General features: G+C 41.6%; 1 protein-coding gene across 16 annotated transcripts in view; it reads left to right on the top strand.

Annotated features, from left to right (window-relative positions):
- Nucleotides 1–16,827, top strand: part of TACC1 (transforming acidic coiled-coil containing protein 1) — a 122,961-nt gene that overhangs the window by 80,283 nt on the left and 25,851 nt on the right. For 6 of the 16 annotated variants that reach the window (XM_086703665.1, XM_086703672.1, XM_086703667.1 and 3 more), the window contains 4 exons: nt 9,750–10,851; nt 13,144–13,179; nt 14,484–14,544; nt 16,417–16,624. In XM_086703665.1, coding sequence (XP_086559791.1) covers nt 9,750–10,851; nt 13,144–13,179; nt 14,484–14,544; nt 16,417–16,624 — 1,407 coding nt within the window. The remainder of the gene's footprint in view (nt 1–9,749; nt 10,852–13,143; nt 13,180–14,483; nt 14,545–16,416; nt 16,625–16,827) is intronic. The other 10 variants (XM_086703671.1, XM_086703669.1, XM_025921557.2 and 7 more) reach the window with 5 other exon arrangements.

Raw genomic sequence — 16,827 nt, 5'->3', positions numbered from 1 at the left:
TTAGATCTATTCAGATTTTCTATTTCCTCTTGAGTCAGATTAAGTAGTTTGTGTCTTTCTAGGAATTTTTCTACTTTATCTAAGTTATCTAATTTGTTAACATGCAATATCTCATTTTTAAATGGAATTAATAAGCCCTGCTCTGCCTTTTTCACAGGGTTGATTTGAGGATCAAGTTAGGTAATGCTTTGAGGATCAAATAAGTGAAATGTTTTACTTGTTCTGAATTCTTAGTTGTAGGAAAACATAACCATATTTTACCACTGTCTGCAATTTATGCAGTTTACCATTTCTACTGTGTTCCTCCTTTGTTAATTACATTTCAGGGGAGAGGTTGTTGCTCTTGTTCCCAAAAGAATATGAACTAAGATTGGGTTCAAAGGGGAATTAAAGTCATTTGGGGGCCTATTTCTGCCTGTTTCCTGAAGAGTAGCAGAACTTCTAGATCCTATGCTGGGGATCCTATGTCAGGGTCAGAGGACATCCGTGCCCCATTAAGGAAATCAGTTGTGGGCTCTGATTCATTCTGCTCTCAGCTAGCACTGAGAAAACCTGTTTCCTTTCCTCTCTGAACAAATGCCGAGCTTATCCAGTCACTGATTCCCTAAGCTTTCCTGTAATCCATACCTTAGATGCACTATATTCATTCATCCCACTTCTGCCCAGCTTGCGTCAAAGTCAGTAATAAAGGTTCTCTTAAAATACAGCTTAGCTGGCGCACCTGGGTGGCTCAGTTAGTTAAGTGCCCAACTCTTGATTTCAGCTCAGGTCATGAACTCATGGCTCATGAGATCGGGCCTCACGTTGGGCTCTGTGCTGACAATTCAGCTTGCTTGGGATTCTCTCACCCCTTCTCTGTCTCTGCTCCTCCCTAGCTTATGCTCTCTTTCTCTCAAAATAAATAAACATTAAAAAAAGAATTATTTCATATAATGCTCTAGAAAGTTCTCTTCATTTGCTGAATATGAAGGCAAATTCAAAGAAGGAATCTCTCCTTTAGAAAGGGAAGAGAAGTTGGTGACATAAAAACTGACTCCTTAAGATCAGAAGTCCAGCAAGTGCTGGTGTTTTCTGTAAACATGTTTCTATAAAGACATGTGAGGTGGCACTCATATAAGAAGGTGGTAGTTTTTTCCCCTCACTGTTGTATTTGGTTGTTCTCTGAAGGGATTTTGAGTGTGGCTCTTGTTTCCTTAACTGCATTATAAGCCCCATGCACTTATTTTGTGATCTCTTCATGCCTAGTACAGTATATGCTGCAGGTTATAAGAGCCTGTGCCTGGTTGGTTAGATGATTATTTTAGAAATTATTTTGTGATTTGATTTTAGGACTTCAAGTCCTGATGAAGCTGATGGTTAAATTAATTAGGAAGTGTTGACTATTGAACATCTGATATGGATCCTTATGTAGAATATCTTAGTACTGTGGTTTGTAGTCAATTGCTGTTATACATTTATAAAACTTCACTGTCAGGGCGCCTGGGTGACTTCGGTTGAGCTTCCAACTGGATTTCAGCTCTGGTCATGATCCCAAGATCATAGAATTGAGCCTCATGTCGGGCTCCATGCTTGAGATCTCTCTCTTTCTCTATCTCTCTCTCTCTCTCCCCCCCCCTCCTCCCCTTGCACGTGCATGCTCTCTCTCTCTTGAAAATAAAATAAAATTAAAATTAAATAAAACTTCACTGTGGTTGCTGGGCCTTCCAAGTTTGTGTTATTGTGTCTGCATATCTTTTATGTGGCCCTGAATAACAAAGACCCACATTTTGGGCTTGAGTTCAGAGGTGCAGGCCAGTGTCTTGGTAACTAGGGGTCCTATTCTATAGTTGCATAGATTGAAGTTGCCTGATTATGAGATATATTACAATATGAGGATTGTACAACTGTAGGATTATCTCTCCCAGTGAGGATAGAATAAAGTAGATACGAATAACTCCATCTGTTTGAGATATGTAGCCCAGCATGGTCACATGGGTTCATCATCTTACTTCTGAGCATTCAGAAGTATGGCACTGGAGCTTTGTTCCTAGAGACTGTCCCTCTGCTTCCTGTCTTTCAGATGCTCCCCCCCCAACCCCCTCAGTGGATATGACAGTATAGATCAGTATATTTGTGTCATACCATAGCATTGAACCCGTACTCCAGACCCCTTCTTCCTTGGCTTGTGTTCACACTTGGACTTTCCCATGAATGAAGAGAAATTAGATGAATGAAGATAACTCTGGAGTTAATTGGGGGACGGTCTAGCATGGTTGAGCCATGGCCTGCCTGTGCCCCAACGTAGACTCCCAACTGCCTTCCTCTCTCTCCCTCCTCTTCCCCTTGTGTGTGTGTGTGTGTGTGTGTGTGTGTATGTGCGCGCGCGCGTGCGCGTGTGTGTGTTAATCATTCTGAGCCATGGTTTCTTCATCTGTGAGATGGAGTTAAAAAATACCTCACAGGGTTGTTGTGAGGACTGAATAAGTATCTAGAGTGTCAAGCACTTACAATAATATTATAATGAGGAAAAAATTTTCAGGAGACACTTAAAAAAATCACCTTTGACAATGAATCCCACCCCTCTGTCTTGGGAGGAGGAGAGGGCGAGCTGGGTTGGGGATGGAAATAGGAATCTTGCGGTGAAATGGAGAAAAAGAGAAATCGGTAAAAGGAAAGTAAGTTTAGGTAAGGAGATTTTTGTACTTAATAAGAAGGATTCTGGACCTCAGAATATGTTTTATGTCTTTATATGTTTCAATTGAATAACTTTGCTTTTTCCATGTAACATGTCTTAGGAGATCCTACCCTGTTAGCACATACAGATCTACGTTATGGTTTAACCTCCCTATAGTATTCCATTGTGATGTTGCACATGCAGTGATCTTTCAGTGCCCTGTGATACTTTATAATTGCCACAGATCAGTGTGTAGGAACCAGCACTTCAGTGAACATCCTCATTCTCGTACATATGTGTATGGCCCTCTTTGTGAGCATAATTAAAATAAATTCCTAGCAGTGGCATTGATGAGTGAAAGAATCTATTCTTTTTTTTTTTTTTAAGTTTATTTATTTTGAGAGAGAGTGAGTGCATACACGTGTGAATGAGGGAGGGGCAGAGAGAGAGAGAGGGAGAGAGACTCCCAACCAGGCTTGAACCCACAAAGGGTGAGATCATGACCTGAGACACAATCAAGAGTTGATGCTTAATCGACTGAGCCACCCAGGCAGCCCTGGCCATTAAAAAAAAAAACAACAAAATTCTTGTTTGTTTGTACCGTTTATCATACAGAATTTATTCTTTATTTCATTTGTTCGGTGGAAAGCACCAGGGATGTTTTGTTGTGTTTTGTTGTTTTTTTTTTTAATGGGAGGCGGGGAGGAGGACTTACCATCTGATTGCTCACTAAAATTGCTTGCTGCCTCCAATTCATAGGTTCCTTAAAATGGAGTTTCTGTCTGTGTGTTCTTTTTAATCCTCCTTTTGATTGTATGAGTTTTTGTTTGTAAAATGCTCAGTCACCGTGCCTGACACTGTAGTCAGTGCTACTTCCTCCCTTTTCTTCCCTCTCATTGTTCTCTGACTTTACCCCAGGCCTTGTGGGTGGCTGCTTGTCTCGCCCCGAATGGGGCCAGCCTAAGGCCAAGGTCACCACGCAGGCCAGCAGTTTGCATCCCCCTTCAAATCAATGTTCTTTAAATATCCAGCAGTTATTAGAGAAAAGCTCCATGTAGGGAGCCTGTGAAGAAAGATCTGCAGACTTAGGCCAAAGTTTGGTTGTCCCTTGACCTTCTGCTGCGCTCTGCACAACAAAATCTGAACCACTGTCCAGAGAAGGAAAATATTTACTCCAGTTTGTTCCTGGGGTTTGATTCTCTCCCCAGGGTGGTCTGCCTAATGTCCCGTCCTGCCACACCCGGGTGCTGGCGAGATCGGTTCCCCCACCCACTCCCACTGGGTGTTTAGCGTCCCTTCAGTCCAGTCTTGATGTCAACAGGAATGACGTAAGGGGGCTGAACTGTGTTTGAATGAAACCTGCTTAAATTTATGTTTTAATGAATGCTCCCTCTCAGAGCTTTAATCCACACTTTAAAAAAGTGCTTAAAACTGCACTTGCAACACATTTTGAGCATTCTCAAAGGTGACAAGCTTTATTCTTAGATGTTAAGATTTTTTTCCGCCGTAGCTGAAGAGTTTTTAAACTTCAGTGAGTGTAGTGATCAAAGGGGGATTGAGGTTATAACTATAAAGTAGTGAGAGGAGCCCTTCTGAGGACCCTAAAAAGTGGTCCAGAAATACAGTCTTCAAGAACAGTGATTCCTAAATGCCAGCCAATAAAGAAGGCTGTTGGATTTTCTCTGTTGGGGAAACATTTTCTTTGAGTTTCGGGGGCTTTGTGGACCCTCTCAAAATTTATCTGTGAACACTTCTTAAATTACTTACTATAAAAGTCACTCATTTTCATGTATTGGTTCTCAGATTCTGTTTTAAGGCCTTAGAGTCAGACCTGTGTCTTCAACTTGGATGCGAAAGACTGGATTTGAGGTTAGGAAGAGGCCAGGTGTATGTCTGTATGATACAGGAGGCCTGTTCAAATTTTGGCAGCTTTCTCACTTTATGTGTCAGGTATTCAGGAATTCATAAAAGGGACCTTCTGTAGCTAAAGGACAGGGGCCGATGGACAGATCTAAAAGGAGCTTCTAGAGAGTGTTTTACCAAAAAATTAGAATCTGAGGGGGAACAGACAAGCATGTTTGAGAGTAATGCCAAATCTGAAGTGTTAATACATGTTGTTTTCCAAGTGGTTCTGTCTTGTCTTCTCTTAAATGAGATTGTACATACGAAAGCAGCTAGCCAGCAGGTTCTCCGTGTATGTTAGCAGAGTATGTTTTCTCATCCTCAAAAATACTGTTGTTAATAGCATGTCACTGTCTGAGGCTTTTAAACTTTTTTGTAAGCCTGTCTTCCAACTTAATATACCTTCAACATACTCCAGTTATGTTCAACTCCAGTATGTTGAAGGTATATTACACATACACAATGTCAGGCTGCTACCCCAGTCTTCAAAATGTTGATATTCTGTGCCTTTTCTTTTGAAAATAGGATAAAATGGGGGGAAAACCTTTTTACATGAGAATAGCCTATGTCCTGAGTAAGCATAAAAAGCCTCTATGTTTTTAAGCACCCCTGGGCGATTCACACAACCTTCTGTCTAGATTTAAGAGAGGCTGATAATTGAAAGGAAGAGTTTTGTTAACAGCAACAAATGTGGCAGAAGTGGAAATGTCGCTCTATTTTTGGATTTCCTCTGTGTTTGCTTTGAACTCATCTACTGATCTAATCTCTTCAGTGTCTGTGTTCACGAAGCTGCCAGGCTGTGCAGTGCTTGTCAGAATCATCCAAACTCATCAAACTCCTTTCAGGAAGAGAGCATCTCAGCACACCCTGGAGGAAGATTTTTAAGGAATACAGGAATTTTGTAAAAATAGAAGGATGAATAGAGGTAGGGCAGTTACATAACAGTGTTTGCAGATGAAAAGCCAGCCCTGACTGCTGTGGCTAGAACCCTTAACTGGGAGAAGATTGAGAAGCGGAGCCTGCCGGGAAGGGTGGCGAACTTTTTGCTCTGTGGTAGCTGAGGTGTACATTCTCTTTTAGGGCAGCACTGGGTATGCAGGCTCAGAGGGCCCTGGGAGACTTGGCTGATTCAGAGTGCAAATGTAAATCAGATCTTACCCAAACCTACCTTTTTGAGTTTCCTGGTTTGTTTTCTTGTTTTACATTCTCACAACTCCCAAAACTGGTGAGCAGTCCTCTCCCACCCACTCTATCCCACCCCGCAGTACTTTCTAGTGGTGACTGAAGATACTGGACCAAGGTGGGGTCCTCAGGGACTAGGTGCAGACTGGGCATGTTAATTTGCCTGCACTGGGGTGGTGTCTTCCAGGCGGGGCTCCTTCAGCTGTCTGCTCAGGCTGAAGTCAGTGAAGGGCAATGGTTTTCCTTCCCCATTCCACCGGTGGGTGTCTCACTTCAGAATGCAGCCGATAAAACTCCTTAATCCTTAGAGCTATGGGGCTGGGCTGGGCAGCGTTAGAACTTCTATGTGAATGCTGAGATCCTGCTCCTTTGTTCCTCTTTGGCTGGTTTCAGGCTGCCTGCCCTGTCCCTCATGCTGTGAGGTGCTCTCCCTCTCTCCAGTTCTTAGCTTGGGAAAAGCAGTTGATGGAGATGGGGACAAGAAGGGAGGACCTAAAAGGAGTTTCTGCCCTTTTTTAACAGGGAGAGAGGTCAGTGAAAGGTCTCCCCTTGGCCTTTGGAAGGCGTCAGGTTGATGGTGAAGGCGTCTGCGAAATAGCGAGAAGAGGTTCCAAGAAGTGGGTGGGTGGGAGTCACACTGTACTCTCCTGTCTGTAGCCTCGCCCCCCCCCTCACATTCTCTCAGGTTTGTAGGAAAGGACAGAGGAGTGGGGTGTGGGGCTCAGGGATCCCACGAGGGAGACTGACGGTGAATGTTAGTAAGTCAGTGGCAAGGAGAAGACATCGGAGAAATTACATAACAAATTTTTATTGTGATCAGCTCCCAACATCACACAGGAAAGTAGAACCTCCATATTCCCACTGCTGAGATTAAATAATTATCAAGATTTTCTCAAGACTTGCTTCCAACATTCCCTTTTTCTTCCTTTTCCTTTTGTTTTGTTAAATAAAGCAAATTCCAGGTATCGGGTCATCTGTGTCAATATGCATCCCTAAAATATTTGGACACATAACTATGATGTAATTATTAATAATATCTCATTTACAAAGTTGGTTAAAATTCAAATTTCTTTTACTTGAGGTATAACTGATGTATTAGCTTCAGGGCTTCAGGTGTATACTGTAAAGAGTCAGTATTTGTGTATTTTGCAAAATGATCACCACAGTAAGTCCAGTTAATTAATATCTGTCACCACACATAGTTTCAAGATTTTGTTGTTGTTATTATGGGTATACATATTTCCAGCACTTTGAGAAGGTCATCAACCTGTAAGGTCCCCAAACCCCATAGTTTAGGGGTTTTTACCCATACTTTGGCATCGTTGATTAAATCACTGGCTATTGGTGATTAGACTTCACTTCCTGCTTCCCTCCTCCCCTAAGGTGAGGGGGGGAGGTGGAGCTGAAAGTTCCAACCTTGTCTACTGCTTGACCTTTCTGGTGACCAGCCCCCATCCTGAAGCTAGAGGGGCCACCAGTCACCTCAGGAGCATACAAAAGACACTTACCACTCCTGAGAGTCCAAGAGTTTTAGACCTGTGTTGGGAACCCAGGACAAAGAACAAATGTATATTTTTATTGTACCATACATGTTGAATCTAAAAAGCTCATGGTAAGCACCAAAACTTAAAGTAAGTGATAACTGTCTATATTTCGATATAATCAAGATTCCATTTTCTGTAACTGACTGGATGCTAGGTTATGAGCAGGGGTGCTTAGACCTGGCCTGGCTTCTCCCTGAGCCTACAGCATCTGGATACATGTAAATCTTTGCAGCGCTGGGTTTCTGGTGATGTGTTTTCATTGTCGCTTGTCTACCCTTCCCCATCAGCACAGAATTCATAACAGTTCAGATGTGTGTGTGTGCGCAGATTTTCCTATGTATATATCTATCCACAGACATGTTAAATTTTTGGTACACTTTAAAACATTCTTGTTAAAATTTTGTGTGTAATGCAGTTGAGTTGAAAATATTTTTATTTTGAAACTTTTCGCAATTGTGCAACAGAGAAGGTAGCACAGTGAAAACTCCTGTATACCCATCCCCAGATTCAACAGTTATCAAGATTTTGCCACATTTACTATTTTTAGAAAGAAATTCTTTTGATGTATGTTAAAGCAAATCCCAGATACCATGTGTTGAGAGCTTTCTTAAGATTACGGTATTAATAATAGTTAAATGTGTATTTGAAAACAAAACTTACATTGGACATTGATAGAATACCTGAAGCATCTGTGCAGAATACAGTTTGTAAGCCACTGCCTACCTAATTGTAGTCCTAAAGGAGTTTTGTGAAAATATGTGTGGGTGGTTTAAAAAACTCTTCCTGCGGTGCTCACTTTTTTGTTCCTGGATTAGAAGTAGGGCTAGAAAGTAGGATTAGAGGGTCATCTCTGAGTTTCTTTAATTGTTTGTTTGTTTGTTTGTTTGTTTGTTTGTTTGTTTTGAGAGAGAGAAGAGAGGGCTCAAGCAGGGAAGGGTCAGAGAGAGAGGGAGAGAGAGAATCCCAAGCAAGTTCCACACTGTCAACAGGGAGCCCGCTGTGGGGCTTGAACTCATGAACCCATGAGATCATGAACTGAGCCTAGCTTAGCCAGCTGAGCCACCCAGGTGCCCCTCTGAGTTTCCTTTAAAATCACAAGATACCATGATAATACCAATGTATTCGGTTTTTATTGCTGCTATTCGATCATTATTTCAGGTAACTAGTCAGGAAAGTACTATCTTAGTTTGTGCTTTAAGGAAATACCCTCACTTTCACCTTCCTGATTGCAGCATTCCTTCTAATAAGACCCAGATTAGAAAGGATCCTTATTTTTCACAAGTGTTTTGAGAGAATACCTGGCCCAGTTTGAGACAGAACTTCTAAAAAAAAAACTTTATTATTGTATGATTTATGTCTTAGTAAAATAAGAACTATTGGTAGTGGTGGTGGTGGTTGCTTTTAAGTAACATTGATTCTCTTTTTAAACATTGATTCTCTTTTTAAGTTTTATTAAATCCAGTCGATTTTTCTTTCTTAAGTAAGCTCTATGCCCAACGTAGGGCTTGAACTCATGACCCGAGATGACCTGAGATCAGGAGTCGCATGCCCTACCAGTTGAACCAGCCATCACCCCAAGGCTGTTTGTTTTAAAGCCATTTCCATATCTGCTTTCTTCTTTCTTTCTTTCTAATGTTTTTGGTTTTGTTTTTTGAGAGAGAGATTGAGAGCATGAGCTGGGAGGTACAGAGAGAGGGAGAGAGAGGATCAGAAGCAGGTTCTGAGCTGTCAGCGCAGAGCCCAATGTGGGGCTCAAACTCACAAACCGAGAGATCATGACCTGAGCTGAAGTCAGACACTTAACCAACTGAGCCACCCAGGTGCCCCTGTATCTGCTTTTTCAAATTAGGTTTTTTATTTGGTTTCTTTCAGTTTTTTAAGTCTATAGAGAAGTTACTTTGAGCAGGCCATGGTGGGTTTTTCATTTAATTTTGAAACAGTTCGATTATTTAAACTATAGTCTAGGGAAGAGAGAATACTTGTTTTTAACATCCAGAGATTAAAATCTGTGTACCGTGTAGCATTTGGACCCTGAAGCGGTCAGGCAGGCCCTGGGAACTGTGTCGGTTCCAGATCTGAACCCTCTATCTGAGCTGGCAGTGTCTCAAGCTTTTTCCAGACTGGTTACTTTAACCTGTGGAGTGTTAACATCATATTAATATGCCTTGCAATAGTCTCACAATCTATTTTGTCTTTTCCTCAGTGGCTCTATTTGGTCTAATTATTATGTGTATAGCTTGGATAAAACATGTATACATTTTGGATAGTAAGATTGACTTTAGAGTGTAATACCAACTATTCCTTTCCAGGCTGCTCTGCCAATCTTGCTGAACCTTAGAGATGCTTAATAGAAGCTCTTACAGAGGGAGGAATTTGCTGCTTGTCTGGGTGGATTCAGCTAGTAGAGAGTATTTACCAACGCCAAAAAGATAAGTCTTTAATAGATGGCTTTTGTGTTTTGTTTTTAGAATCACAAGAAGTTGATGAACAGCTGGTAGCAGAAGTGGTTGAAAAATGCTCATCTGAGACTTGTTCTAGACCCTCAGAAAATGAGGTGTCACAGCAGGCTATTGCTTCTTACCCAGTCAAGGATTTCAAAGAAGAACCTGAACATGATAGTAGCAAAATTTCAGTCGTGAGGCCATTTTCGATAGAAACCAAGAATTCCACGGACGCCCCGGCAGCTCTAGGAACAAAGGCAGCTTATGGCTGTCTAACTGTGGTCTCAGGCGAGGCTTTGCCCTCCAGCACACCAGAAGCCATCCCCGACAAGGCAATGACAGAAGGCACCATGGGGGTGACGCTGGAGGCCTCCACAGAAGCTGACCTGAAGGCTGCCAGCTCCTATCCAGAGCCTGTTCCCAGCAGAAGCAAGCTAAGAAAGCCCAAACCCGTCTCTCTGAGGAAGAAGACGATTGGTGAATTTTTAGAGGCTGATGTTGCCCTAGAGGGCTCACCTCTCCCCCAGGCATCCTATCAGTTCTGTGCTGATGAGATGGATGGGAAAGCAAATCCTTTGCTAGGAGGCGCCAGGATCCAGAAATCTCCTCCTGACACTAAGGAGACCTCGAGTGCCCCTGGCAGTGACACCAACGACTCTGGAGTTGAGCTGCTGGAGGAGTCCAGGAACTCACCTCTGAAACTCGAGTTTGATTTCACAGAAGATGTGGAAAATGTAGAGTCCAGGAAAGGCCTTCCGAAGAAACTTGGCAGGAAACTGGGTAGCAAACTGCCTCCCAAGGTACAGAAAGATAGCGTCAGTAAGCCAGTAGGCGCCAAAGGTGGGGACCAGCCTGCAGACCCAGCTGCAGACAGCGCTCCTCCCTCCCAGGCATCTGCTAAGCTGGCTCCCAGCCAGTGGGATAACCCCAACTTCAGTCCCTTTGGGGGCCTCTCCGCTCTGCAGAACACCCCCCCTCTCTCCTCTAAGGGCTCCTACCACCTTGACGAATCCATGGATCCCTTTAAACCAACTACAACTTTAGCAAGCAGTGACTTTTGTTCTCCCGCCGGTAATCATATTAATGAAATCTTAGAATCACCCAAGAAGGCAAAGTCGCGTTTAATAACGTGAGTGGCGACGGGTGTGGGTGTTGTGTTCTGTGTACTTTCTTGAGTTTGGCAGCCAGCTGCTTTTGGTTTCAGTGAACCGAAGTGATCTTTGAGGTGCATCGGGGCAGACATGCAGCTTAGAGCTTTATGCTATAGCCCTCACTGTTTTTGCTTAACTCTGGGGTACAGTTAGAAGTGCCAGAGTTGTCCTTGGTGGGTGTCTGCTTTGTTTCTGAATCCTCAGCTTATTCGGCTGACCTCTCCCACCACCACATCTTGGGTACATTTTTCCTATTAAAAAAAAAAAAGAAGAGGAGTGTACAGCAGGTAGAGATTTGATGGTTTTCAGAAATCCTATCCAGGCTGTCAGGAATTGCTTTATATACAGAATTCAAGTGTCAGTGCTGGCCACCATCTTCAGATTCTCTGGATAAAAGGAAAATTCCATCTCTCCAGATTGATTACCGGTCTAATATCAGTAACGTGCAAAATGGTCCCAAAAGGTCTTATAGAAGTCTTTCACTTAAAACAGAAAGCTGTGACTTTTGTTACAAACAAATCTACCACGAAAAGTTGCTAAGAATTCTTATGTCTCCATGTTTAGCTTATGGCTCCATCAGTACGGAGGTCAATTTGCAGTAAGAAGCAAGAATATTTTAAACATTCTTGTAAATCTGACTAAATTAGTCTTTTGTTGTGCGTTGTCTCCCTCCCCCTCCCCTCTTTTCTGGGAACGCCATAACCACTTTTGCAGGGTCCTTGAAGTTCCCAGAGTGATCAAGGCATATTTATTCCACGTAAAGTTTCAATTTAAATTTGTTACAGGGTTACCTTTTCACAGAACTTGAGTTGATGACCATATATCCTTTTGTGACCCTGTGACATTTTACTAAAAATAAAGTCAGACCAATGACACAGAGAATGAAAAGTAAAAAGGGAGAATGAGAAAAAGTACTGTTATTTCCAGCTGTCACTGTAGATGAGTCAGGGAAATAATGTTCAGCATTATTGTGACCTAAAGGAGTATGCTAGTGTGGTGTGATGAAGTATACTAGAGAGAAAAGTTAAAGAGCAGAAAGCATCAGGACCAAGAAGCTTGAACCATGAGAAATCCTTTCTTCAGCAACCCCAGAATGCCTAAGGTGATTGAAATGTCATTAGTAGCTCTTGATTTGTTCTTTGGTCATATATGAGCAGTTAAATGGTTGCTGAAAAATATTATTGATCTGGGGTCCGCCAGGTGCCCTTCTGTGGCTGAGGTTAGTTACCTGTCTAGACAGTGCTTGGGGTATATGTTGGCCACATCATTGCCTTGGTGCTTCCTGTGCGGTGCTTCTGGCTAGCAAAATTAGTAAGGAGTCCTTGGGAGCCTCCCTTTCAGTTGCATGTTGAAGCTGTATAGCCAGTACATTCATGTTAGATGAGACTAAATCTGGACCAGAGGGAGGGAAGTTTATCGTACACCAAATTTTCAGTAAAAGGAAGTACCCTCTCAGACCTTCCACCCTCACCCGGTAGCATTTTCCTCCTGTTCTGTTCTTGGTGAGTGAACTTCTTGGTTTAATGTACCTTGTAGATTTTTTTTGTATGTCTTATATAATCAAACCTCTTATCTCCTTGTTCCTTCTATAAGAGACGGTGTGTGACCTCTTATGTAACTTGGGCTTTGTTTAGAAAATCCCTTCGTTGGTAAGAAAGACTGGAAGTAACGCATGTGGAAGTAGAAGCGAGTGGGGAGTTAGAGGTTCTGTTAACAGGTCACTTGTATGACTTTTTAAAAGATGTATGTAATTGGCATCTCAGATTCTCCTCCTGTGAAGTAGAGACATCATACTCTCCATGATTGGTATTTTGTGGATCAAATAAGATAAGTTAATGTAAAACCATTTTAAGCTTCTTGGTGATACACACCTGTAGTAGTTATGAGCAGATATGTTGTCCACTATTGTTGTATTCATGCATTGCCTTTAATCTGGGTGACGAGACATTTAAATGTTCTCAGTAGTGAAATAATGTTGGTTTTTTATATTCACAAATATTTGGAAGTTTACTCTTCCTCTATAAATTTGGATATGAGGCATTTCTGAGTGTTTCTACCACTCTTACTGCATTAGAGAGAGGTTCCTGATAATCATTCGCTCACCAATGGTAACATTCATGAATACGACATCTTTATTTGTGTCTCACCTCATAGAAAGAATTTTGCAGCCTTTACATCTACCAGACTACAGATAAATATTCCAGGCTTTACATGATTTTTTTCTCCATCTGTCTGTCTCTTTCCTGTCTCTAATTTTGTTGGTGCATCAGGACTACTGAACAAGTGAAATTTCTCTGTTTTCTGTTGTAAGTACCCCGGCCGTTTCTGTTCGTCCCTGGGACCTTTGGCACGTCCTCTCCCCAGACCATCTCTCCATAGCATGTTGGCTTCTGTATCTGAGTTTGACCTTCTGATGATTTTTTTTTTTTTTTTTTTTGCATTTCATCTGCCACTTCATGAGTCAGCTTAGCCTTGCAATCGTCTGTACCTAACGGAGTGGAGACCAACCTTCCACCTTAGGTGCGAGAGCTTGCGCTCCCCAGCTCGGCACGCCTCACGTGGCGCTTTGATAATGCGTGCTGGCTTGGCCCCCACATCATCCCGACAGTGATTGGAGGGACTGACTGCTCTGCGGTTGTTGGAAATAACGGACTTCTTTGATAGGATAAGGTTGCTGGCTTGGAGCAGGGGATACATTTCAGAAGCAACTCAAATTTGGTGGTTTGGTGGCAGGGGGTGGCGTTTAGTAAGAGTATTAGGAAAGAAAACCAGAAACTAGACAGTAGTCGTGCACATTCTGGGAACTTTAATATGCTCGTCTTGCCCCCCAAACCCAGCCCCATCCCCCCTGCAGAAGAAAAAGTTGTAAATGTATTTATTTTGTCAGAGTGGCGTTTTTACTGGAAATTTTAAGTGCATTAAAACAGAACAGCATCTGAACCAATCCTCGGATCATAAATTATGTGCTAGTTAAAAAATAACAGGTGGTTTGAGTTTTCCACAGTTCCAGTCTTGGCACAAATACTTGACATTTGCTTTCCATCTTACTGCTTCATAGGAATGGTAACAATTTACGCAAATAGTTTTATTTTTGTACTTTCTGTTGACCACAGTTCTTCTCTGTCAGCACACAGGTCTGGAACTGTCCTATCAGACTTATGTGGCTTCTAGTGCAATAAAGAACTTTTTTAAAGAATCTGGTCCAGCGTGGTAATTTTTCTAATGAATGTCAAAGCCAAGTGAGTTGGGATCAGATGAACCGAATGTCTCTAGGTGCTAAGGCTACCTCTGAAAGGCTTGGTGGCATGTAATCAGAACCCGTAGGGGTCAGAGTACTGGTGTGTAACATCCCACAGAGGCATATGAGGAGGTCTTTTCAGAGAGTGAGCTGAGCTACACTTCATTGCTTGCCTTGTCTCTTGGGAGAAGATTCAGAGACATAAAAGGTGTCCCCCTCTCAAATGTGTAGATGTAGAACTTGTGTGGTGCTGTATGCTTTCGCTTCTCTCTGCACACATTGCTGTCTCTGCGCCATCTCATAGCTTGGAAATTGCCAATGTGATTCCAAAATGGCCTGTTTTTGTTTTTTGTTTTTGTTTTTCCTTTCCAGGAGTGGCTGCAAGGTGAAGAAATATGAAACACAGTCTCTTGCTTTGGACGGATGTTCTCAGGTGAGTCCATGCCTATCGTCAGGATGGCTCTTAGATCAGTGGCCCCAAAGTGGTGTTTATATCCTCCTGGGGGAGCGAGGGGTAGATTAACGAAGAGTTTGCGGTGGGTGTCTGAGTATCTAGTTTTGAGGAAACCAATTTCCAGATCCTTAACTTCCCACAGTGACCTGAGAAGGCTCCTGAGAACATAGGAACCCTTCATACTATCCTTTTCCCACTTTTTTTGAGTAAAGTTTTCTTTCATTCTAAATCTTACTAAGGTGCATTTGATGTCTGGGACATCTAACAAAGGGCAGATTTGAAATATTGGTGTATATTTTAAGAAAGTGAAGGACGTTAATAACTTCTTTTAAAAGTCAAATGGTTTTCTAATTCATTGCTTCCAATGAGGTAGGAGAACCTGAGATGTCACCTGATTATTGAAAATTACCTTTGACACAATGTTATATGTCACTTATATCTCAATTTAAAAAATAATTTTTGATTATAGATTTGTTTGGGTATGTCACTTGGAAAGAGTTTCAAAGAATTGAAAGACATTTCTATTACAAAACTTTTTCTGTTTCACTTATTTATATAAATAGGCTTAAATATATAAGACTCTTTACTGATTTATAATTTAAAAAATGAAAAACAGGAATAAAATTCATGCAGACCCTTATTTCCTTCTAGCAATAAATATTTGTCCATGACCATATGAATTGAGAAACACAGAAAATCAAGCACGCAGACCCATCTGATTGGGATATGATCCTTTTTAAACTATTTTAGCATAACCGTGATTGCAGAAACGCATTCACTGGTTAACAGAATGCATTTTAAGTTTAACTTACTTTACACAGTTTGGACCAAAAACTTGGGTACATGGCTTAAGATTAAAAACAAACAAAAAATGATTTGTCCTCTGATTTATTTTTTCATCTATTACAAGTGTGTAATTATCCACTTTCAAATGCTGCTAAAGTGGCAACAAGAACCGTGAGAAATTTACCTTTGATTTGATTCAGAAAAATTGCACGTATCACACTGCAAAAGTTTTAAATAATTGATTCAACAAAATGTAATCGTACAAAAGTAGAAACTTTTGTATTTGATAGTACTTATCAAAAGTTGTGATATTTTTAGGATAAATTGTGCATTAGTTAATTATAATGATTAGCTCTTCAGAAGCAAAAATGTTAATACTTAAAGACATAGAATTTTTTTTTTAATTTTTATCTTTTTTAACTGAGAAAGATGGTAGGGAGAACTTTAAAAGACTTTCAAGCATATAAATGCTTTTTTAAAGGATGATTTCTTGGAGGGAATAGAGTGGAAGTACAAATTCAGAGGGGAAAGGGTATGATGCAAATTCTGACTATTAAAGCTATCGAGGAGCGTGTTCGTGCTTGATTTTAAATAGACGATAGAGTATCATCAAATCACTCTGGTAACTAGATTGAATTAGGCAAGGCCAGTGTTTAAAGTGTACCAGATAATTGTATCCTTTGCAGTTTTTTATATTTATGCTGAGATGTTTTTGGATGTCATCTGAAAATACAGTGGGGTACCTAGGTTTTCCAAAACAATTCAAGGTGTATATGAGTAAAATATTTGAAAACCGTTGCCTTGGACCACTTCAGCTTCTTGCTTGTAAGTCTGGGTGGGCTAAAGGTTAATTTTTCAAACCTCAGATGTGAAGGTAGCTTCTAGGAAACATAGCATTCCATGATTGAGAGACCCCAGTTTCCTCTTTGATTGGTACCAAATCTGTGGTTGAGTCTTGTCAGACATCCGTGTGGAATGGTGGCTGTCCTGCCCTATTCCTGAGACATCGCCATCCCCACTGTTGGTCTTCCTAAACGGTAGCATCTGGTGTGTTGCATTTCCCAGGATGAAGGAGCAGTGATCTCCCAGATTTCAGACATTTCTAATAGGGATGGCCATGCTACTGACGAGGAGAAACTGGCGTCCACTTCATCTGGTCAGAAATCAACTGGGGCCGAGGTGAAAGGTGAGCCAGAGGAAGACCTGGAGTACTTTGAATGTTCCAATGTTCCCGTGTCTGCCATAAATCATGCGTTTTCATCCTCAGAAGCAGGTATGGAAGCATATGTTCATCTTTATAACGTACTTAAGCCTAGAAATGCCTGAAAGCCAATGCAGGAGGCGCTTTAAAGAGATTGGAGAATTGGGTCACTTGGAGGATAGATGTAGGATGCTGGTCTATGCTTTGCTTCTTTACCTGGATGAGGGGCACAGAAGGGAGTCTTATCAAAGAACCAGAGACATAGGGATGAGTGT

This window comes from Puma concolor, chromosome B1 (genome assembly GCF_028749965.1).
Source record: "Puma concolor isolate L17-30 chromosome B1, mPumCon1.1.hap2, whole genome shotgun sequence".
Lineage (NCBI taxonomy): Eukaryota > Metazoa > Chordata > Mammalia > Carnivora > Felidae > Puma > Puma concolor.
This window is presented reverse-complemented; position numbering and strand designations above follow the sequence as displayed.